The following is a 23,120-nucleotide window of genomic DNA, read 5'->3' on the forward strand; positions in this document are numbered from 1 at the left end:
GTTGAGAATGCCACTTCGTAAAGAGTGGTGAGCTTGCTGGCACACAAAAAGAAAGTTGGTAGGCCTGCTTCCTTCCCACTACTGTCTGCATAGTTCCTGCCCTCTTTGCTATGCTGTACTATCCTTTTATTCTATCTTCTTACTTGTTTTGCATTTTTACTATCTTTAGTATCTCTGTCTGACACCCTGTGATCCAATTCAGTTCACCAAGCTTTCCCTTTCTGTGTCAGAGATGTTAGACTGGCTTACCTTGAAGGGATGTGAGAAGCTGTAGCATTAGTTTAAATATGATCTCTGTGAATGTGGAAGTGGGTGGTGAAAAGACTTACTACGTGAAATGAGGGTGAAAGGAGTTTGCGGGTGATACTCTGTCACTCTCAGGCATTTCTGTTACACTGATGAATGGTAGATTTGTCTACGTACCTGACGCTAGTAAGGCCAGTGATTGAGTTAGGCAGCTTTACTTTAATAGGCTTTGCAGGAAGTGGCTAAAAATTGCTCGGCAGTAACTGAGTTTGGTCTGTTTTTGTTTACAGTGAAGGGAGCAATCTCACGCCTGCTCATCATTACCCTGACTTCAGATTTAAGACGTATGCACCTCTTGCCTTCCGATATTTCAGAGAACTTTTTGGTATCAAGCCTGATGATTACTTGGTAAGAACTTGCAGTTTTCTTTTGAGTTACAAGTAGTTATAGTATACACTAGTTTTGTACAGAGGAGGATGCTTTGATGGTACCCAAACGGGTAGTGAATTTTGTATTTGTGGCATTTAATTACTACTGAATATTTTTACAGTTTTACAAAATTCTTCATCTTTGAGATGATTGCTAAAAAAGAAACCTGCCTTGTTAATAACTAGAGTTGCTTGAGTAGTACTTATCCATTATTGAGTAGTGCTTCTCCAGCTCATTGTTTCTAGAGGTTATACTCAGTACTTCTGTACTGAGTACGTAGCATATAAATGCTTTTGTGTTGTTCGCTATTAAAGGTGTGTTTGTCTGCAAACATTCCCATCTAACCTTGAGAAAATTGGAGTGGAGGCCTAAGAAGTAAACATTTTAGAGTATATATTTTTGGATCCATAGTGTATACTTGAAAGTCAGATTCTTCTTCAATATTCAGCTGCTTACGTGAGAAAAAATATTATGTATTTGCTACTATCATAAGAGCAGGCTTTATATGGTAGAATCACTTTGTGCACTGCCAGAGACAAGGATCTTCTTACTTTGCTTCTCCTCCTACTTTTGGAACTGTGGAGTGAAAAGGGAGAGCTGTTTTTTCTAGATGTTTCTCTCACATCCAGCCTCTCTCATGCTGGTCCAGAGGGCAAATCAGAGCCCCCATACAAGTTAGCAGTTTTACGCATCTGTTTTATAGTTAAATTCTTTAGAACATGTTTTAAAATACTTTTTTTTTATTAGTGGTGGCTGAGTATTTGCAATCAGAGGTGTTTGTCAGTGTCACTGAATAAAATGTATGCATTAAATGGTGTTGGAATATTATGTGATATATTTCTTCACAGACTGTGTGTTTAAACATAACATAAGCAGTGAACTTAAAAGCAGAACAGAGCTGCTCATGCTTTTATTTATGTTGAACACAAGTGCCTGATTTTGATTTTGTAGCACTGTGTGTGGAATTGGTTTTACTAGCCCTCAGGCAATACTTACGTGTAAGTACAGATAATTCCTTTGAATTACAGATGATAGCTGCTAGGAAATGCTGTTGAGTTGGAGTTTTATAGAGGTTTTTTTATATAAAATGTTCTACTTCCTTTTGTGAACCTAGAGAAATACTAAGTATTCAGGCTGTGTTGACAGCTCCATGTAAAGACTGTACTTTGTAAATACTGTCACCTACATTTTTTATTCCACCTGAAGAAATATCTGCAGTAGCATAAATTAAGGATTACAAAAAGACCATGCTTGCTGTTGATGGAAATTTGTGCCACTTTGTTCAGCTACAAAATCACAGGTGACTGATCACTGTTGGCAATTTCCAGTGAAGGCAACTTGTTTTGGATTATTTTTCTCCTCTGAAGAGCAAAATACACCAAGGAAAAGGACCAGCTCTGTTTAAAGAGCTAGAAATGGTGAAAGCATTTAAGTAGTCAAATGCAAACAAAAAAAGCTGAATAAAACTGACATCTTGTTTCCATGCAGACCTTGTAGAAGGGCATTTTTTATTCTTACTTCTGAATTTTCACTCAATTTGGGCAGCTGTTGAGAAACTTCAGAAGCTACTTCTGATTTCTGGTGGAAGAAAAGGATGAAGCTTCTCTGTTCTGTTGTGTGGGGGAAGTGTGTCTGGGACAATGTGTCTGGGACATTTCTTCCCCTGTTGCTGTAGGTTCCTCTTTCCCTAAAGTGAGGGAAGGTTGAGCACAGTACTCCAGATAGCTGAGGGTTTAACTGTTTCAGTAGTATACCACTTTTCTTCTTAAAAATACTAAAGCAGATTTCCTTCAGCTTTTTTCTTTTTTTTAATTCTGTTGGAATTTCAGTGTGTTGTTGTAAGTGATGCAGGCATCCATTGAGTTTGTACTTACTCTGCAAGCAAGTTAGAATCCATTTTTGTTGTTTCTGACTCTAAGTGGGCGTCACATTGCAACCAGAGCAGGTTGCAGTTCGTTGTGGCCCAGAGGCAGCTGTGATCAGTGGTGTACTGTAATTAGTTTGGGATGCTGTTCCCCATCAGCTGTGATCACAGTATTCCTCTCAGTAGCATGTGTTGGGATTCTGACTCAGTAGTCCTGCTTACTTTTGTAAAATCTGGATCTGCCATGCAGTGACCATAATTCTTGTCCAGAATCTAAAATGACACACTTCACTGTAAGAGCATGCAAATTTTTGTTTCAACAGGAAGGGAGGAGAGAGAAAGTAAAGCAAAATAAGGGGAGGGTTAGAGCAAGTGAAAGTAGGCTTACATGGTTAATTTGCAATGATGGTGATGAGCAGTAAGTAGACATACACTAGGAAGGGAGAAACTTAGAAGGACTTGGTTCATTATAAACGAACACCATATTAGGAAAGACTTAGCTTGCCAGGATCTTCACTGTTTGTTAGTGAAGGCCTTGAAGACCCTGGATGTCACTAGGGAAGGAACTGACTGGTAAACGCTTACTGATAAGAGAGGGTCTGGAAGGTAAGCATCAGCCAAAGGCCAGCTCCAGTCTGCCTGGTGGGACTGTGCCTGCACACACCTTGAGTTCATGGAGAATTCACGAAGGAGAGGAGTATTTATTCATCCCTGAGACCACAACCCATGGGCAACAGGAGACACTGTACAAGCGCAAGCTTGAAGAGACCCTTCTAGAACTCACTGTAATATGAAGCCGGGATAGGTTATAAATATGTATTAGGTGTTTATGTATATCCATACCTGTACACTATAAGGAGCTGTCTGTTAGACAGTAGAGTGTGTGAGCTGGGCAGAGTTATCTCCCTGCATCTGCTGGCAAAGTACATACCTGCTTTATAACTCCTAATTGAGTTATAGAGTTTGTTCCGCAAATCAACAGAGCCTAGAAGATTTATGGTTTTACCTTTGTGTGGGAATTCTTGATCACAAAGTCCTTAAGTGCTGGGCTTTGGGGAGTTTTGGTAGTTTTCAGTTTTTTATTTCACTTAGTCCCAGCAGGTAAAAAAATTGTTTGATGTTTAGGCTTTTATTTTACAGGAATTAACTCAACTGTAAAATAACCAGCATACAGTGGAGGTTTCTACGTCTTGCTTACAATAAATGGTGTTGAAGCTGTGTTTAGTGTTTAAGGTAATAAAAGAAAAAATTCATATGCTTACAGTGATGAAAATTGTTAGTGAATCTTCATATATTTTGTCAAGAAAGATTCGGAATCCAGTGCTTTGCTCTGAAGGTCTACGTAGCTTTATAGATTACTAGTGCTGTTCTATTATGAGACCATTGCATTTCTATTATGAGACAACAAAAAGCTTTCATTAATTGGAACTAAGTGAACATTAAAGCAGAGGGAGGAACTGGCAAAATTGTTATGGCATGCACGAGTCTTAAAAATTTCAAGAATGTGAAAAATCACATCTGGCACCACTATAAGAAGATGCACAAGGTAGCGATTTGACCACATGGGAGGCGTGCTTCCTTGGCTTACGTGTCAAAAAATCCCCACGTTTGCTACCTTTTCTTTTATCAGTTTTCTTTGCTATCAGAACTGTCTGAAATCACTGGCCAGATTCTGGTTAAATTTAATGAAAGTGGTTTTCAGTAAATAAAACTTTTTGGGTTTTGTTGATCTTGGTTTTTTTCTTCTTTTATTTTTTTCTGCCATGGAAATGCTTAAGTCATGTCAGGCACTGATCCAGTAAGCCAAGTTTACATTGTTACTGAAACAGTTATTCCTTTTGTTATGACCTGCTGCACTGTTAAGAATGATTTCTTGGTGCTTGCATTGCTCATAATTCAGGTCCTGTGTAATTTTATTTCTTTCAGAGATTGAAGTCTTGCACTGTTGGACTGCATGCTAGGTCATCTAATATCTAAAGCCACTGATATATAACAGAAGAAAAGCGTGTGTGAAGAAAAGCTTAATGTTACTATATTTCAAATAAGTTCTTGAGTTTTATGATTTCCCTATGTCTCTGGAGCTTAGTATCTTTTCTCCACTTAGTTTGAATGAAGCATGAAGTGTAAATTAATGGAAGGTTAATAAATGTGCATTAGCCTCTGTGTGAGGACTGGTTCTACTAGTAAAGAATACTCGTTTGTTACTTCTTCCCCCTTAATGTGATCATAAGTACTACTGAGTCTCTGTAAAGAGAATGCCTGTCTAAGCCTTGAAAATAATGGTCAATAATGCATTTTTTTCCTACTTGCTAATACTTAGTTATCCTGTTTCAAGCAGGTAAGTTATCAGAAAACTACATTCTCAGTTATACTGAGATGATATCTAATGATATCAACCCTGGTTGCATAGAATATGAATTCCTTATTTGTGTGTTGTACAACACTTGTACTCCTTGTGTCTTTTTCTGACATACTTCCCACATGTGCTTCATAAATAAATGTCTGCGAAAAGTGAACAGTTACAAAGAAAATATCATCTTCATATTCATGGACTGGCAGTGCTGATGGTGTGAGGATGGATTGTTTCCACCTTGCTCGCTTAGGGAATTAATCTGGAGCAGTGGTTCATGTAGAGGGATGATATGTGGAAAGTTATTCTGCTTCCATAACTGTGTAGTGTGTCCTCAAAGTATTGTGACCTAGCTTGTGGTACGGTAGTATTCTTGCCGTTGGAGCCCAAAGGACTTTGTCAATTTGCAGCTGCAGTTCTTTGTATTAAAATTCCATTTGAGTAATGTGTGCATTGCCATTAAAAAACCCTTTTTGTTTCTTACAGTATTCAATCTGCAGTGAGCCTTTAATTGAACTATCCAATCCAGGTGCCAGTGGGTCCTTATTTTTTGTAACTAGTGATGACGAGTTCATCATCAAAACAGTTCAACACAAAGAAGCTGAGTTTCTTCAAAAGCTCTTGCCAGGTTATTATATGGTAAGTAATTGAAGTTTGTTCCACCTTTTTAATTATTACCTGTATATGCCCAGTTTCAGATCACACTTTTAAGGATTCAGTTTAATTTCATGACTTTACTCATATTTTTCATAATATTTTTTTTACATTTTTTACCTTTCAAATTTGTACTCCCACATCCATCAGAAACAATGGATATTAATCAAGAAAACATTTAAGATAACTGTTGTTATTCCTTTAGCGTTCAAGATGAAGCTGAACTTCATCTTCTAAAAATGCTTCCAAACTTTGCTTCTTATAAGTTAGTAATAAGAATCCTAAATTTCTAATTCAACCTCTTTTCTCCATTTTTTGTTTATCTACCCTCTGCATTTCAATCAGAGTGGACAAAGAAACTAGACCGGTCAGTTTCTCTTTTGTTTCTGAACTACTTCCATTTCTCATGCATTAAAATAACAGTGTTGAAAGTATTCTTACCCATTTAATTTGTTCAATACCTAAGTTTTAAGTAGAGCTTTTCTGAGAGCTAATGCTAAGTTGATTGTATGGCTTTATGTATGTCAGGCATTAAAAACGGAAATCATCAATTCAAAATAAATCAGTTTTTCTTTTTTTTTTTCAACGTAAGCTATACAATGTGTGTATAAACAGAGATTCTTCTGGGTAGTTTACAAGGCTTTCGAATACAACACTTTTAATTATTGTTGGCCAAATTTTCTTTTCTTTTTTGTTTTCCTAAACAAACACTTAAAATGTTACCCTCCCACTTGTACTAAGTAATCGTTATTACAGTAATATATTGGGAATTCAGTATTTGTTTAATAAAAAACTGATGCTGTGATAGCATTAAAAAAAAACAAACAGTGACAGGGTACTCCTTTTTCTTGTTGTTTGTAATCAGGATAATCAGCTCAGCGAAAATTTGAGTGTTATTGCAAGTAAATGTAAGACTACTTTTCCTTGTTTCTAGAAGCTTTATTCTTGCTCTTAACATATGCAAAGGTTTCTGAGATGTAAAGCTTTAATCTGTTTCCACGAAAGCAGTTTATTCACGTAGGTATATATTGTAACTGGTAATAATGCAAGACTTGAACTAGTTTTTCCTCTCATAGTATTTTCATGCCAAAAACTGAGAGAAGTTGTGTTCAGAAGGATGTGTTTTGTTTTTTTTTAACCTGTTGTGGCATTTGGATCATTTAACACCTTTCTATTTTGATATGTCGTGATTCTGTTATGACCTCAGACTCAAGTGGAGACAACCCGATCATTTGGCACTAACCTTCATTACTAAAAGCCTCATGGAGACAGGGACTCTTCTTCTTCAGAAGCCATGTTAGGGCTGCGAGAACTACACTTGACCCAGACTTCTTCCCACACGTGAAATGCAAAAGTTTTTCAGATCAGAATAACGAATTAAATCTTTGGACTGTGTTTAAGTTTAGCTCAGTCTACACTTCCATGGGATGTGGGAAAGAGAAACCTGCCATACATGCAGAATCAGAGATGCATTCATATTTGTCAGGAAGTGTGATTGTGGCAGTTCAAACTAAATTGGAACCAGCAGGCAAGAAGCAGTGTGCATTGGTAGCAGCATCCTTTTTTTCTTTTTTCTTTCAAGACTTCTGTTTCTCCCTTTTCATTGAAAAAACAGTATGGTTTGTGAAGCCTCTGGGTTTCACAGGAGGTTTGTTCCATGGTAGACCTCTCACTTTCAGTTTCTTCTCATAATAGTTATTGTGTTTAAGAAAATCAATTGTTCAAGGAAACTGCACTTAAGAGGAAAGCATGTTCTGTTCTCTCGCTCTTTGTTAGTGTTCTTTGGCATAAAAATAACTTACAAGAGTGTATGTTAATCTAAATAAGCATATTTAAAAGTATCTCTTTTATTCTAGAATCTGAACCAGAATCCAAGGACTCTTCTACCCAAATTTTATGGGCTGTATTGTGTTCAGTCAGGAGGCATTAATATTAGAATTGTTGTAATGAACAATGTTTTGCCACGAGCCTTGAGAATGCATTTCACATATGACTTGAAAGGCTCCACGTATAAACGGCGAGCATCAAGAAAAGAGAGGGAGAAGTCCAACCCAACATTCAAAGACTTGGATTTCTTGCAAGACATGCATGAGGGGTTGTATTTTGACTCTGAAACTCACAGCGCATTAATGAAAACATTGCAGCGGGATTGTCGAGTAAGTAAAACTTATTGATGATGTCAGCTTTTGTGTTCACATCTGTTACAGATTTCCTTCAACAAAACAGGGAGCAGGATATGGCTTTCTATGTTGCCATGTCCCACTCCGTGCAGTTTAATTATAAAAAGCAAAGAACGTCCAAGCATCGATGATGATTGTGTTTTAGTTAATTAATAGGATTTAAGACCCATTCGTGGAAGTACAGCTGTATCTATGAGAGTAGCTCAAAAATTTCTTATTACTGTTTTCCACTTAATTGTTTTTAATGAATCTTTTCTGATGCACAGCACATAGACCTGTAGTACTGTTGATATGTAAGACTGAAGAGTGTTGAGGGAAGAGTCGCAAGAACAGCACTGCTTTGGTGAGTCTGTCTCCTAAGTGGACAGAAACTAAAAAGCTGAATGATGGAGGTGTGTCTTGTGGCAGCAGTCTCGGGGACAGTTCCCCAAGCTGAAAGGCACCGGTCGATATCCACGTAAGATTTCTGAGGTAGGGAGGGGTGTCTGCCATTGTGACCCTGTCAACTGGAATCAGTGTCTCTTGTAGATAGAATTGTAAAAGAACAGTTTTCTTTTCTGTAGGAAAAAAAAAAAAGGAAAATGTAAAGTTAGAAAAAAGAGGAGCTATTCAAATCCCACAGAGGTCCAAAGTAATCAAAGAGGGTTGTGGAAAGAAAAGACTTATTTAATAATCTTTGGAAATAAAATAGAAAAATGCATAGATGGAAGAAGGTGTAGAAGGGGCATCCAGTGCATCAGTTGGTTGTTCACTGCCACCTCTGGTGCAAGATGGAAAAGTGTTTTTTTGCACATGAATAGTACTTTTTGTTTAATTAACACAGAATTCGGCAACGTGTTGTGCTTGATTTGTAAAGCTGGTTGAGCTAACATTCAGCTGCATGTTCAGCATTAGACATTAATCTAACATAATGCATTGTTCTTTTTGTAGCCCCTTGCAGTGAGCGTTTCCTGAGTTACTGCCATGTGTGATAATGCAGAATGTCACATCTGGACATCCTTTTGTGCACACTCCTCCACTTGTGGAAGGTTACTTACCCAGGCAAAGCTTGGAGAGTAACCTGTTACATGGAAAGTAATAAGCAATCTAAAATGGGGAACAACTGGAAAGTAAAAATGTGAATTTATAGTTTACTTGTTGTGTATGAACGTGGACTCTTCCAGCTTTGTTAGAAGCTTTTGGTTAAATCTTGGCATGTGTTACTTGAGTGCTGTATGGAACTTCAGAGTCAGTAAGCAGCACCTTTTATTCTTGCTTCTTTAATGTTAATATCCCCAGCTTGTAAGCAAGAAGCCTGGCAGGCCTTTCTGCTGGCAAGAGAGAACATGATGAGGAACTACCTTATCTGTGCCTGCTGTCACAGGCACACCCAGCCCGGCAGCAAGCCAACGTTTTCCTTGGTCAGCCTTTTAGTGCTGTTGTAGCTCTAGAAACTCTTCTTGCTGCCCAAAGACACCTCTTAAACACCTCACCTTGAAAGGTAGTCTCACTGACAATGTATGCAGTCTTTACTTGTCCAGGTCATGTGTCTCAGTTCCTTCTTTGTAGCCTGTCTGTTTTGTCCCAGCTATATGGTCTTTTCCCATTCAAGCCATGCTGTGGCTTTCTCAGCCAAGCTCAGTCCCCGGGAAGTCCGCTGGCAGGTATGGCAGAGTTGGGCCATGGCTAGAGAGTTAGTCTGCATGCATTGCTCCTCTTTGCAGCAATAAGAGGATACCTATTGAGACAGAGGATGGAGCTGAGTGATTTGTGGAAATCTGTCACAGGCTGCTGCTTCCAGTTTCCGTTCTGGATTGTCTGTTTCAGGACATGTATAAGTTCAGTGTGTTTTACATCCAGCTCCAATGTCCCCACACTTGTGTTTGCTGTCAAGGTGGTAGGAACTGAAAGCTTTATCCACATCTTTGTGCTTTTTGCATCCTAGCTAAGTGAAAAATTGTAATATTACAGTGTTCATACCGATTAATTGGTTTATGGTAAAGGAGTGTAAATACAGTTGGAAATTTGAACTAGCTTTCAAATTCCATACTATCATGGAGACTTAGAATAGCTATCATATTCCTGTGTGCAGGCAGTATTGTAGTGACGGGGAGTAGAGAGGGAATGCAGCCAAAATGTTAACTGGTACACGTTTACTGGCCTGAACACCTTCACTGAAAATGTTTTCTTTGAAGCCTTATTCACCTCAAATTTCTGAAACCAGTGTGCCTGTATTTTATATAACGTTAAATACTGAGAGTATCAAAAGATAGTTGTTTAAATAACTGCTATTTAAACTGTATTTTATTTGTAGTAATTCTGCTGTTATTTATGCTTATGCTGTGTGAAACTGTAAGTTACTAAAAACAAGGCAAATTCTGTGATTACCAAATAAAATTCCATTCTGACAATTAACAGAAACTGTTCTTATCAGGGTGAGACAAAGATATAATAGCTTTAAGCAAATACTAAGCAAAATCAAAATCAGTAAAAGAATCTAAGGTGCATTTTCAATGTTTTTTTTTTTTGTTTTGTTAAAGGCAGAAAATGAACACATCAAACATCAAAGTTATCTGTTGTCTTTTATTATAAACACCTAATCCCATAGGAATTCTGTATGGAGGAATATTTAGGTAAAGAATGAGCCATGTCACTGAATTTTTAGGTGCAAGTAATGTGGGCATGACTCTGTGTAATAAAGCCTAGAACTGAATCAATAGTAATGTTTTGTTTTTCATAGGTGCTACCAAGTCCAAGTAAGGCTGGGTATCCTTTCTTGTGTGCTTGGTCTTTACTGAAGCTCTTAGGTAATTTCCTATATGCAAACTACTACTTTCTGGGTAGAAAGCATAGGAGGAGACATCAGGCATGTTCTCAGGTACAAGAAATTACAGTCCAAACATATGAGTAAGGAAAGTTGCCTTTTGAATTTTGTATCTATAAAAAAATAAGAATTTTATAGGGTATATGTTAAAAATTACAGTAGGAAAAGCTCTTCGGAACATATTAGTGTAACTGAAATGAGAACATGAATTTCAGAAGGATAGCCATGGAATTTTTTTTCTTGTAAATCTTTGTTTCATGTGCTCGCACAGATACAGAATGGCCTTGAATAGTGATATGCAGGAATTTGGACTGTTCTATTAAAAATAGGCTGATGGTGTTTTCCCTTTCCACCTGCAGGTGGATCCAAGAGAAAACAAAATTGTAAAGGGCTAGTTAAGGCTTTATGTCAGCTCAGTTAACTGTACTAACTGGCCAAATGGAAGAAATTCTTCCAAGCAGTGTTCTTTTGCTCTTAGTGTCTGCTCAGTAAGACGTTTGTCTACGTATGCTGCAGTAACCTCTTTTTATCAGCGAGAATGCAATTCCCAGTATTTCTCCTCTTGCATAACACTTTGCAGTGGGTGTAAATACAGGAGATAGAAAAACTGTATATGCAAATTGTACAGCATTTATTTATCCTGAGGTTAAAATTCCCCAGAGAAATTGCAAAGACATGATATTCTAAAAACTAACCTTAAGATTTATTCCACTTCTACATTAAAAAAATAATAATAAAAGGGGGGGGGGTGGGATGGTGAGGAAGAAAGAAAAATAGTATTTATAAAAGCACTAGTGATCTTCATTTGTTACTCAAGAGTGGCTTTTGTTTTCCTAATGAAGTATATTAAGTAGCTTGCATATAAAGTCAGAATTTGTTCTTCTCCGTCACCTCAGTGGGCCTGCTAAAGACATCTATCAGATTTAAAACATTGACAGATGTTGTTTTGCACAAATTGAAAAGTCAGCTCACTCTGAGACCAGGAATGTTTGTCATGTATTAAGTAAGGTTTTATTTTTCTTTTCGACTAAATTGTTTTTATTTAGTTTGATGCCTGTCAATAGGCATTGGACATTTGTACACTTGCTTCTGAGAAGTGCATGTTTTTGTGAGATATTCTGTTCTTCCTTTATTTCTTTTCAGAACAAGAAAACGCTTCTCATTTTGTTGAAATGTGATCAATAATCAGCTTTTAAGTACATATTTGTCATATTAGTTCTTGTATCCCTTTTCTGAAATTCTTATAGGAGAGGAATTGCTTGCTTTTGTGGTTAAAGCCTTGCAAGTTCTCTTTTCATAAACTTAAAAATTATCCTTTTTTTAAGTAGTATCTTCTTTGATTCTGTGAAATTTGCGTGTTGACTTGCAGTAGCCTTTTGTGGTTAGCAGCATGAACACAGTTTCACTGTCGGAACTTACCTTGGCCTGTATGTGGTATAAAAAGGAAATTACATAGCACAAATATGTGCTTTTTTCTCTTAGTCACTGGCTGAAGTTGTTCGATGTGACTTTGTCTAGGGTGACTCATGGAACACTTTAACATCTGATTAGCTTAGAAGGGAGAAAATCTAATTCGAGGAGTTACCTTTCCTTGATCAGAAACGATGTATTTTGAGATGTAGCTTGACTGGGCTTTTATGTAGTATGAAGACAAGGTTGTTTTTACAGCTAGAAGGATCCTGGGAGGCTTAGCAGCTGGAGGCTGCTAGAGCTGCTAAAGATTGCCCTGCTGTGTGGTGGCCAGCTGACAACATCCTGATGAGAAACACAGGTATATAAGCACAAACAGGTACATGTTGGATTAATGACAAGAACATTCATTTGTCATTACCAAGTACAAGAATGTTCTTGCAAAAGATTCCCAGTACCATTCTGCTGGCAAGGCATGTCTCAGAATAATTACATGAATAAAGATTGGGTTTCTTTCACTTTCTCATTTTGCTGTAAATACGTGCCTTCATAGAACAGTGATTTCTTTTAGTGTTTTTTGTTGTTGTTTTGCAATAGATTGGGAACTTATTTCAATATCTTTATAGCAAAAACTTTTTGCTGCTTATGAAAAGTAGTTAGGACAGCAGAATGCCTCTTTTTTTTTTTCCTAGTTCTTTTCTTTCCAGTGATTTTTTTGATTTTGAACACAATCTTAAGTTGTCCAAAATATTTTTCTGTCTGTTTTACAGTATAAGTTCTGTGGGTTTAAGTGGCAGTGATGAATTGATGTAGTCAGAAAAATTAATTTTAATACGTAAGAGGCCCCTGAGGAAGAAGGACCAGCACATAATAGCATAGCTTTCCATGAGGTTGCATCAAATCCTGAATGCAGATAATGAATAAATGCAGTAAAATCATAATGACTCTAATGTAATCTAATTCAGAAGAGGGTAAGCAATAGATTGAAGGAAAAATTGCCAGGAATTATAACTGTAAAAAGTGATGATGCTTTTTTTCCAAGCTAGACAAGCTGCTGAAATCTGGCTTTGCATAAACAGTGTTATTAGCTGATCTGTTGAGGTAATTTTATCAAGGATAAATTGTGTTTCTTGTTTGGGTATTTTTTTCAGCCAGCACAGCTACTAGTTCAGTATGTGGTGGCAGACTTCTACTGATTGCATATTTTAGATACATTATTATATAATGCAGTTAATGAGAAACTCTTTGCAAATTTTAGGAGCTAGCAAATGTTAAGGGAAATTCTAGAATTTATTTGATGCCAAGTGTCTGGGCTTTCACATCTATTTGCTGTGCTATTCTTGCAGTTTGTGATTATAAAACAGGAAGCTAATAGCCACCAACAGACAATGAGCAATAACATTTCCTTATATTGTCACATGGTAATTTAAAATATGTTTTCTTCTTGCATCCTGAAGTGGAGATGGGTGGGTTCTGTTTAAAAAAGGTGCTCTGGAGTGCTAATAGCCATACCTATGTGTGCATATTTCTTGTCCCGTTCACAACTAACCTGCCTTGGTGTGGGATATTCTCAGTAAGGTTGAACTTACCACACTGTCTCATCTACTTCTTTCTCTCTAGAAATCAGTATGAGCCCATGCCTTTCCACACTTAGGTTACTTTGTGTTACTCTTGCTTTCTTCACTTCATGTACTAACAGTGGTGCAAAAATTGTATCTCATGGAAATAAATACCGCTGTCAGGAAATAATTCAGCTTCTAGTTACTTTGACAAGTATAAAAGAAATATAAATGGAGTGGAAAGGAGCTTTCCTGCCTCTTTGCATTTATTTGGTCATTGAAGTCAAAATTGTCTCTGGAGATGGGTATTAAGTTGTAGACTACCTTTTCCTTCTTACACAAATTCACAGAACATTAAACCTTTCCTGGAGGTTGCCAACAAATCTCATTTTGGATTTGCAATATATGTCATAGAGTTCACGTGCCAACTCAGTGTTTTGTGTAAAAATATTTATGCATTTGGTAAGCTGACATTAAGAGTTACTGCTCTTTATTTGTCATCACATTTTGTTCCCACTGAGGTAAAAAGATGTACTGCTACCTCTTAATTCAGCCAAAATTACACCATTACATTTGGGCATTGCGTGCTAAAACATACCATAAATCACTGCTGAGCTACATGAATTGAAGGAGAGTTGAATGGTGCTGCAAATTTTTTTCCTGTTGCAACTGATTTCTCTCCTTCCACACAGCACTGCCATTATAGGGGATACTAATGCAGCCTCTGTCTGCTAACATTTTTGTTACCCTACTAGCTGTGATTACTGCTTGTTTTACTTCACGTTTACACGCTGACTTGAATATATTGCATTTTAATGGAGGCATGGCAGATCTCACAATGATGTCACTGACAAGAATTGTATGATACACAAGCATTAGAAAAGAAAGAGGTTTTTCTGACTTTGAGAAATGCTTCAGGAGTACTTTTTGTGTTAAAAAAGGAACTGGAGGGGAGAGTACTTCTTTAGCATAGGCAGAATTTCTCCATAAAGGATCTGGAACAAACATTGGAGATGACTTTAGAAAAAATGCGTAGTTCATAAGCGCGTAGTGGAGCTGTTAACGCATTATATGCTATAAACAAAGAAACAAAAAAGAGTGAATGTGTCTTTTTTTTATTACAGAGTAACATCATGTTTCATTTCAGATTAGTATCTTTCTAGTTTTTGAAGAAGCATGGAGGTAACAAGAGTAGTAAAAGATTATTTTTTGGGTCTCACATTGCACATTTTCTCAGTCACGGGGAGGTGTGCTATGAAGGCCTGTTTTTACTGCGGTTCTCAAAATGCTGCCACATAATGCAATTGTATGTAGCCTGTTCTTGTTTCACTGCAGCCGCTTCTGCTTTATTCATAGGTTCTAGAAAGTTTTAAGATCATGGATTACAGTCTATTACTGGGAATACACATACTGAACAGTAACATGAGGGAAAAAGAGGGTGAGAGCTCCCAGAACGCGTCTGATGGGAAACGTCCTGGAGGTCAGAAAGTTCTCTATTCCACAGCCATGGAGTCTATACAGGGGCCTGGGAAGTCAGGGGACTCTGTTGTAACAGAGACAACAAACACGTAAGTGCCATAACACGCTCTTAGTGTTGACATTAAAATTTCTTCAGTCAGCATCACGTGTTAATTATTGGCAAAACACTCACGACTCAGTTTGCATTTCAGGAATTGAAAGGTTTTACCTTCTAACTTTTTCAACGCTTTGCCATCAAGGCTTGCTGGAGATTGAAAGTAAAACTGTTGAGTAGTTGACTGATACTTTTAAATGCCAGATAGCAAATCTTGTTAGTTCCATTTATGAAAGAAATGTTATGACACAACCGTTATACAAGTGCCAGATATAATCTAGTCTTAAGTAGTAACAGCCTGATGAGCCATAAGTGAAAACTATTAATGTTGAAACGTGTTTCTACAATGTCAAAGTAGTATGTTCAATACATAGGCCTGTATAATCACTGATGAATGCAGTCCTATTCATGTACAGTATTTCTTGAGGTTAAGAATGGCTGCTTTTCCCTTATACTTCTGTCTAGCAAAAGCTGCTGTAGTAATGTATTTATAAGGGAGTTGTTCTGTATAATTCTGTTGTTTCCTTTGAAATACATTCAGAATCAGTGAGGATATTACAATCACTGTTCTTAGTCTGTATAGTCAATTCTTGAGTATAATGAGGGTCTAATTGCATATTAGTAGGATTTACTTTTCTCACAGCTTTCAAGGGAGCTGTCTGTGTAAATACAATTAACGATATAAAAACGTATTTAAACCTGCAGCAGACAAATGGGAGAATCATGGTACTTAGCATTTGTAGAGTTTTCATATGTTTTAAGGTTTAGAATACAAATTAGATAAAGAGCTGAATTTCATAAAGTTTTTACAGTATGTATTTTACACATGGTGTGATGAATGTTCTTGTATGATGGCAGAGGTGTTGGGCGAGCCCTTTTGGCAGGGGGTGTTGGTTTTGGATTTTGGTTTGAGATGTTTGTTTTTACTGAAGGATAAAGTGGATTACATAGGTCATCCAAGAAAGCTCCTGTGGTTATTATGTATAGAAGACAAGGTATCATGTAACAGTGATGACAATGGGTGCTACTCAGACAATTAGAAGGGCAGTATTGCTGCTGAAAGCACAGTGCAGTCTTACCAAAAAGTCATCCCCAGATATACCTTGTTTATGATAAGTATTTACCAGTCTATCTAAAGTACTTCAAGTTTGCCATTTAAAATCAATTCTGTGCTAAGTGAGTTACATCTGAATTTGCATCATGGCACCTAGCTTTAAAATTGTCTTGTTTCTTTGGATTTGTAAGTAGGTACAGTAGGTCATCTACAAAGCAACAGCCAGATATTCTAAGTACATTTTTATTGTTTCTGTCAGAATGGGAGGTATTCCAGCTAAAAGCCATAAAGGAGAAAAGCTGCTTCTGTTTATGGGGATTATTGATATTCTACAGTCTTACAGGTGAGTGACAGTTGAATTTCATACTTGTATTTGTGAATGTGGAAATTTTATAGAGCAGTTCTGACTCTTTTTTTTCTACACTTAGGTTAATGAAGAAGCTGGAACATTCATGGAAAGCTCTTGTTTATGATGGGGTAAATGTTTTTGGTTTTATTTTTTTAATTGCTGATTCTTTAAGTAATGGAACTTTGTTTTATATTAATCAGGGAAGAGAGACTTCTGGTATCTTTGTAGTCTAATGTCACCACATCATCTAAACTGTTTCTGAAATCTTTTAGGTTGATTTCTCAATACATGCTCTGATTTTATTTGTTGACCTTTCAGAAAGCAGGTAGAATGGTCTTGCCTTTATGACTTACACAGGACAGTGGCTAGTTAGCAAGGCATTAACAAACTCGTGTTCTGAAAAATACCATTTTCAAATTCTGCAAACGTTTTGTAGAGTAGACCAGAAACATATGGTGCAGTTTACCTGATGTGCTGAACTTATATCTTGACAATATAATTTTGATTTTTTTACAGAAAATGTGACTAAGACCTTTTTCAATCTTGCAGGATACAGTTTCAGTTCACAGACCAAGTTTTTATGCTGATAGATTTTTAAAATTTATGAATACAAGAGTTTTCAAGAAAGTTCAAGGTAAGAAAATAGTCAGGTTTGTTCTTCTAGGTATTTTCATAGTCATTATTTTGCAATGCTTCTGTCTTAGTAGTACAAGAGTCCTTTCTTTATGGTCATGTAGCACTTACATTAGCAGAGCTTGAGTTTCTTCATTAGAGATACTGGGATTGTACTCTGGTAGTGGAATTATGTAGAAATATTTCCTATGTGTTTTTTTGTTTGCTTGTTTTTGTTGTGTTAAGGGACACATGAAGATAAGATAGGTTTCCATATATTGACATTGATAGATAAATCATGTGAGTTAATTGTGTCTTGTGCTGCTTCTGGTCATAGCAATAGCCTCAGTGACCTTATTTAATTTGAATAAGAGAAGATTGATTAAATACCATCTCCAACGTGTTTGAATGTAGGCATTCTTCCCTTTGATATGTATTTCTACTGTGCTTTATCACTCCAAGTGCTATTCTAAGTAGGAAATCCCTACTGAGAATTGTAAACAGCATTTTCTGAGTATGCAATCCTTTGACATCTTGGAAGTGTTTATTTTACCCCAAAATGTTCAGGTTTCACGTGCTGCTGAGGAAGAAATTCCATAATAGCACATACATCATTATATAGGAATAATTCACGGCTCAAGGAAATGGTCGTAACTGCTCAGAAGACACCATAACTTTTCAGTTTTCCTGTCTGTGTTTTCTTATGTATCAATCTCTCTGATTATGCAGGTTGATAACACATAGGAGACTTCTAACAGTGATGCAAAACTGAGTTGACCGATGTGAGTTTTTTGTTCTGTGATCAGTAGGAATCTCCAGAAAGCAAGCATACAGAAGTATTTTGCTCATAGATGAGCATCCAGCCGGTGCCTGCGGGTTAAGTTCTAAGCTATCTGATAAGTGTTTTTTTAATCTGGATGTATACAGTCTGCAGTCCAATCTGTACCCAGAAGCTCTAGCTTTGTAGGTGGCCTGCCTTTCTGTATGCTGTTAAAGATGTACAGAGCGCTAAAGTGACAATTCAACACCTGTGTTCGTTTGGTGACACAGCTTTAAGGTCTTCACCTTCCAAGAAACGGTGCAATTCCATCACAGCCCTAAAGGCAACATCACAAGAAATAGTGTCTGCCGTTAGCCAGGAGTGGAGGGATGAAAAGCACAGCATTATTACTGAAGGACAAAGTTACTCCAGCCTTGATGAGGAAGGTAATACCTTTCAAATCAACAGTCTGAACTGTATTTTTATAAGAATTTTGTAAAAGCCTGAACTAGAAGGTCTGAAGTCTGGCTAGTCTTCAGAACTTCAGGTTTGGAATATTCTTGGATACTGCATGGAAAAAGTAGTTTGTATATCAAGGTTTGCAGGAGATCCTAAAACAATTTGTCCAGTATAGTTACCAGATTAAGTCCAGAGCCAGAGCTCGTCTTTTCTCTGACTCCTAAGTGAATATGTCACATCGTTTTCAAGCTCAATTTGTTTGCCTAAGAGTCTTTTTAAAGAGAGAGAATCTGCCTCTTTCAGAGATCATTTCCAGCCAGATGCAGAGGAGAACCAACCACCTAATCCCATCTGAAAAGAAGGCTCACATAGTGTGAGACCAGTCCTGGCTCTTAGAAGAATTCACTGTATATTCATGCTGCTCTGTAATATTTGTCCATCAGGTTACTTTCTATTCCGATAAATATACTGGCTAGTAGTTGAAATTTGCCCTGTAAGGTGTTGGTATGGGCACATTAATATCACAGTATCAGCTGTTCAGACATGCTTCTTGAAGCCTCTTAACAGGTGGGAGCACCAGGTGACCCCATATAGTGGCATAAGGACTCTTGGGTCCGATTTGAAATGAAAGTTCTTAACGTTGTTCTTTATTTTTGTATATTCAGTACTGGGCTCACGCCGCCGGCCGGATTTAGTGCCAAGCACTCCATCTCTGTTTGAAGCAGCTTCTCTGGCAACCACGATTTCTTCTTCTTCCTTGAGTGTAGATGAGCGTTATCAACGTGATCAGCCTATGCTCTATTCTAGCAGGTAAATTTATCCTAGCAGCTACATTTAGAAGAGGACTCCCCCTCCGTCTGGTAAAAGTCTAGTGTTTAATGAGAGGAGGCTCTGCAAAGGGAAAATCTGAATGAGATTTCTGTGTAGACCAGTCCTGACCATTTCCATTGGAGGAGAATTGCTATAATCCTACTGGATTTATGTATTTTGCAGTGGGATCACAACGTAAAAAGCATAAATGTGACAGTATTTTTTATCATTTTCCAAAGCTAAACTAGGCATTAAAAATTTACGTAGGACTTAGCATGTTCCACAAGCCAAACTGTACTAAGATTGGGATTACTTGTAGCTTGGCTGTAAAAAAAAAAAAAAACCTTCTGTTTACTAGAAAAAGAGAACTCCTTTATAGCTGATTTTTATTCTAGGTGCTCAGTGCTGAATGGTCTGCTTTAACTTCTTTAGAAGTGACCATTTGCTGAAGTGAATTTCTTTGAACCTTCACCAGTGGTTGTGACAAGAGCCAATCCCATTTAATCAAGAACAGATAAAAATGGGAATGTTTGGATGAAACTTGTGAGCTAGCTTGGATACCTTGCTGCTATGTCTGTACAGTACCATTGTTATGCCAGTAAGGCTTGTGGGAAATTGTGTACCTGAATGCTACCAAAAGATCGCAGAAGAGAAATTTTATATTGTACAGTCTTACCTGCTTAGAGATCTTATTGCTGTATGTGATGTCACAGACTAGCAATTTCTTTATCTGTTTTTTGTCAGGTAGAGTAACTGTTGTGAAATCAAGCATCTTGAATTTTCTATGTAATAATTTGAAATCCTGCATTATATAGTGTCTGTGTAAATCTAGTAATTTAGTAATTCATGTACCGTGAAATAGTTAGTATGTTGTCCAAAAAGATTAAGGAGTTTTACAACTAATTTTGAGGTAGTAGAATTTTACTTCCTTATTAAAATTTCATCAACTGCTTTCATGTAGAAAGTAAAACAACTTGCAGAGTTCCTTGGTCAAAGTTCTCCTTGAGGATTTCATCTTTCTTAAATTGAAGGAAAGCTCACTGATGTGGCATCTTGCACAGCTCTGTTTTGAAAAATAAAATCTGTATTAGGTATGGTTTGGAAGTGAGTTTTTTGTTACAGAACTATGACAAGTTTTCATATGTATGACAAATAGCATTACTATTGAATACGCATTAGCAGAAATGGAGCTCCTTCAATTTAACTTCTGTAAGTCTTGTCCAATTTATGATGGTTGTAGGGCCTCAAAATTCCTTAGTCTTGAAACAAGGTTTAGCTTTGTTAAATAAGCAGTATTTATATCTAATGTCTAATAAGGTTATTAGATTTAGTTTTTCTTGTTTTCTTTAAGCATCATATTTTGTAAGTATTTTATTATCATCAGTCAGCAAAGGAGAACTGCGGAGCTGACTCATTAAATAATGAGTTCATTACTGCAAATAAAATATTTCAAATATTTTTTGCTGTCTACAAATTAACTGTAGGGAAAAAGTATGAGCAAGCCATGATTTTTTCATGTAAATATGTTGTAAAATGAACCAATTTTTTAGCAGATCTAGACAGCAATATTATGTTTAGATTTGATCTCCAGATGTGATTCAAACTACCTAAAATGTTGTCAGTAATGCAACCCTACCTGTTATTACCTTATAAAATCAGAAAAGGACTGTGGTATCTGCAGGCCACATTTAGTTCTGATTTATCAGTACCACACGGCACACTATCAGGACAAACCTCACATCAGTATTCCTAGGCATGTGGCTCTCTGTCAGACAGAGGACTTGCACTATAGTCATGTGATCTCCTTACCACTAAGGTCTTGCATCCTTCCTGGCCCCCCTGTAACTTTTCAGCCAAGTTTGCTAGTGCTGTAACCTTTTTAGCCAGGTTTCCTTGTGACGGTTTTTTTCTTTTTTCTTTCAGCCAACTTCTAATTCATGTCACAATATGAATACAGTTCACAAGGATTAGCTTCTGTCTCGGAGCTAACTGCTTTCTTTTACAGGTTAAGAAAGCTGCTGAATATGCTGAGTATTAAATTCAATTCAGGATTAAGCAGCTTGGTACCAAGTTCCACTTTCTTCACCAGCGATCCTTCCTTCTTCGTGGCACTATTTAATATGTAGGTTGCTCTGAAAGTGCCTTCCATTGGTTTCCATGGAAACTACAACAGGCACATAGAGTACAACAACACTGTTTGATAGAGCAAATTCTCAGCTACAAAAACTATTTTTAAATGTAGTCACCATTAGCTCTGCATTTTCACCAGCAATGAACAAGAGCCTGCATGCTGCACTGATGAAAATGTGCATGGCTGGACAGGACATGGCTCATCTTTCACACTACTGTTGCCACTGCTGAAATATACCACCCACTGCCTCGCTGGTCTCACATCCACTGGTTGATTTCTCTAAATGTTCAGCAAGTGTTGGTGTGTGTCAGTGGGTGCCATTTTTTCGCCATAGAGGAATTCAGTGACACTTTTGCCTCATCTGCATTTCCGTGTCAGATGCCATCAAGTCAGAGTTGCCCCTGTGCTGCCATCTGTCACATGGCAAAAACATGTAATGGTGTATTGGTGGAAAGGTTGGGCCTCTACTGCTGTACCACCACCAGCAGCTGCCCCTGACACTGTGAGCCAGCAAGATAAGATAAAATGGAATCTTACTTGCAGAGCAGCCCTTGTATACGCAGCTGAAGTTTTACTCATATTTTTGTGGTACCTTTGAGACATTTCTGTGCTACCATGAGAAAAGGTGGGAAATGAAAACACCGAAGACATAATGGTGCCTTGAGGTTTAGATGCCTTAAATTTTTTCTCACTTTTGAGTATTACAGAATGCTGCAATGGAGGACTCAGCACTTGTCTATTTGTCTCTGATAACATAAAGCCCAAAGCAGACTTTGAAACAAAGCCTAAATGAATGATTTGTTTACAAATGTGAACCTGCTTTCAGTTTTTGAATATGTTATTGACTATGAAATTCTACTCTAAATTATTTAATAGAATTAGCTTGGCATTTTTTTAGGCTACTTTCCTCTTCCTTCAGAATGTCCTAGCACAAAGTAGAGAGTACAAGAATTTCCTCTCGACTGATCAGAAATTTGTTTTATGACATTAAGGGGAAATAAATCCTGTAGTACCAATGCAGTGTATGTATGGCTCCGTAACTCCCAGCAGTGACAATGACCGGTGTGTGTCAACACAGTGAGAAGACATGCTGTTTTTTGGCTCACAAAAAAGAGAGTACCTTGAATACCTTGAGGCATGCATCATATTTTTAACCTTATTTTCTTGGAATTACCTTGTTTGTATCAACCACAAACAACATTATCTAAGGAGGGAGAATTTTATCTCAGAAGAGGGCTCATTACCTTTGGAGTTGCTCAGCATCTGTGATGTGAGGAATTGCTGCCAGTGTGGCTATAAACCAGAGGTGATTTGCTGAGCTGGAGCTGGCTCCTGAGACTTTGTCATTTGAGGAGCGTTTATCTAATCCTGACTTTGCACATATTACGAGAACTATCAGAGTTGGTAGATAATGCAGAGCAGTTCTGGGGGACCGGTTATCCTGGAAAAAAGAGGAACTGAGCAGCAGTCATAGACGTATGGCTTAGATTCTGAGTGTTTGTCTTGACTGCTTGCTGGTTATTTTTCGCCAAATTATTCCTCAGTCCTTGAAGAGTTACAGTAACTTGAGGTGTTACCTAGGCAGCATGAAGGAGTGGCAGAAGGGTAAGTGTGGAGGGGAAGGTGGTTGTTTTTTTAAGTGTAGAAGGAACTTTATCTAAAAATGGGAAGTAAAAAGGAAAAAATGGACAAACATCATATGATACAGTATTCAGCAGGTGTAGGCTTCCTTGCTTGTCAAAAGGCTGTTTCTTAGTTAAGAAGTCCTGTTGTTAGCAAGATCAAGTATTCATTTAGTAAGATAGCAGATGTAATCATTGTCATGGTTTTATGATATTACAGAAAACTTTCTTACAAATGTGTTAACAGTAAGAGGA

General features: G+C 37.3%; 1 protein-coding gene across 1 annotated transcript in view; it reads left to right on the forward strand.

The window, feature by feature from the left end:
- PIP5K1B (phosphatidylinositol-4-phosphate 5-kinase type 1 beta) overlaps positions 1-23,120 on the forward strand; it is a 102,785-nt gene that overhangs the window by 63,179 nt on the left and 16,486 nt on the right. The window contains exons 5-13 of the mRNA XM_065740608.1: positions 537-654; positions 5,376-5,528; positions 7,400-7,699; positions 14,852-15,063; positions 16,382-16,465; positions 16,551-16,599; positions 17,021-17,105; positions 18,134-18,289; positions 18,968-19,112. Coding sequence (XP_065596680.1) covers positions 537-654; positions 5,376-5,528; positions 7,400-7,699; positions 14,852-15,063; positions 16,382-16,465; positions 16,551-16,599; positions 17,021-17,105; positions 18,134-18,289; positions 18,968-19,112 — 1,302 coding nt within the window. The remainder of the gene's footprint in view (positions 1-536; positions 655-5,375; positions 5,529-7,399; positions 7,700-14,851; positions 15,064-16,381; positions 16,466-16,550; positions 16,600-17,020; positions 17,106-18,133; positions 18,290-18,967; positions 19,113-23,120) is intronic.

Source organism: Cyrtonyx montezumae, unplaced genomic scaffold (genome assembly GCF_038088225.1).
Source record: "Cyrtonyx montezumae isolate F1298 unplaced genomic scaffold, pur_monq_1.0 scaffold_29, whole genome shotgun sequence".
NCBI classification, from domain to species: domain Eukaryota; kingdom Metazoa; phylum Chordata; class Aves; order Galliformes; family Odontophoridae; genus Cyrtonyx; species Cyrtonyx montezumae.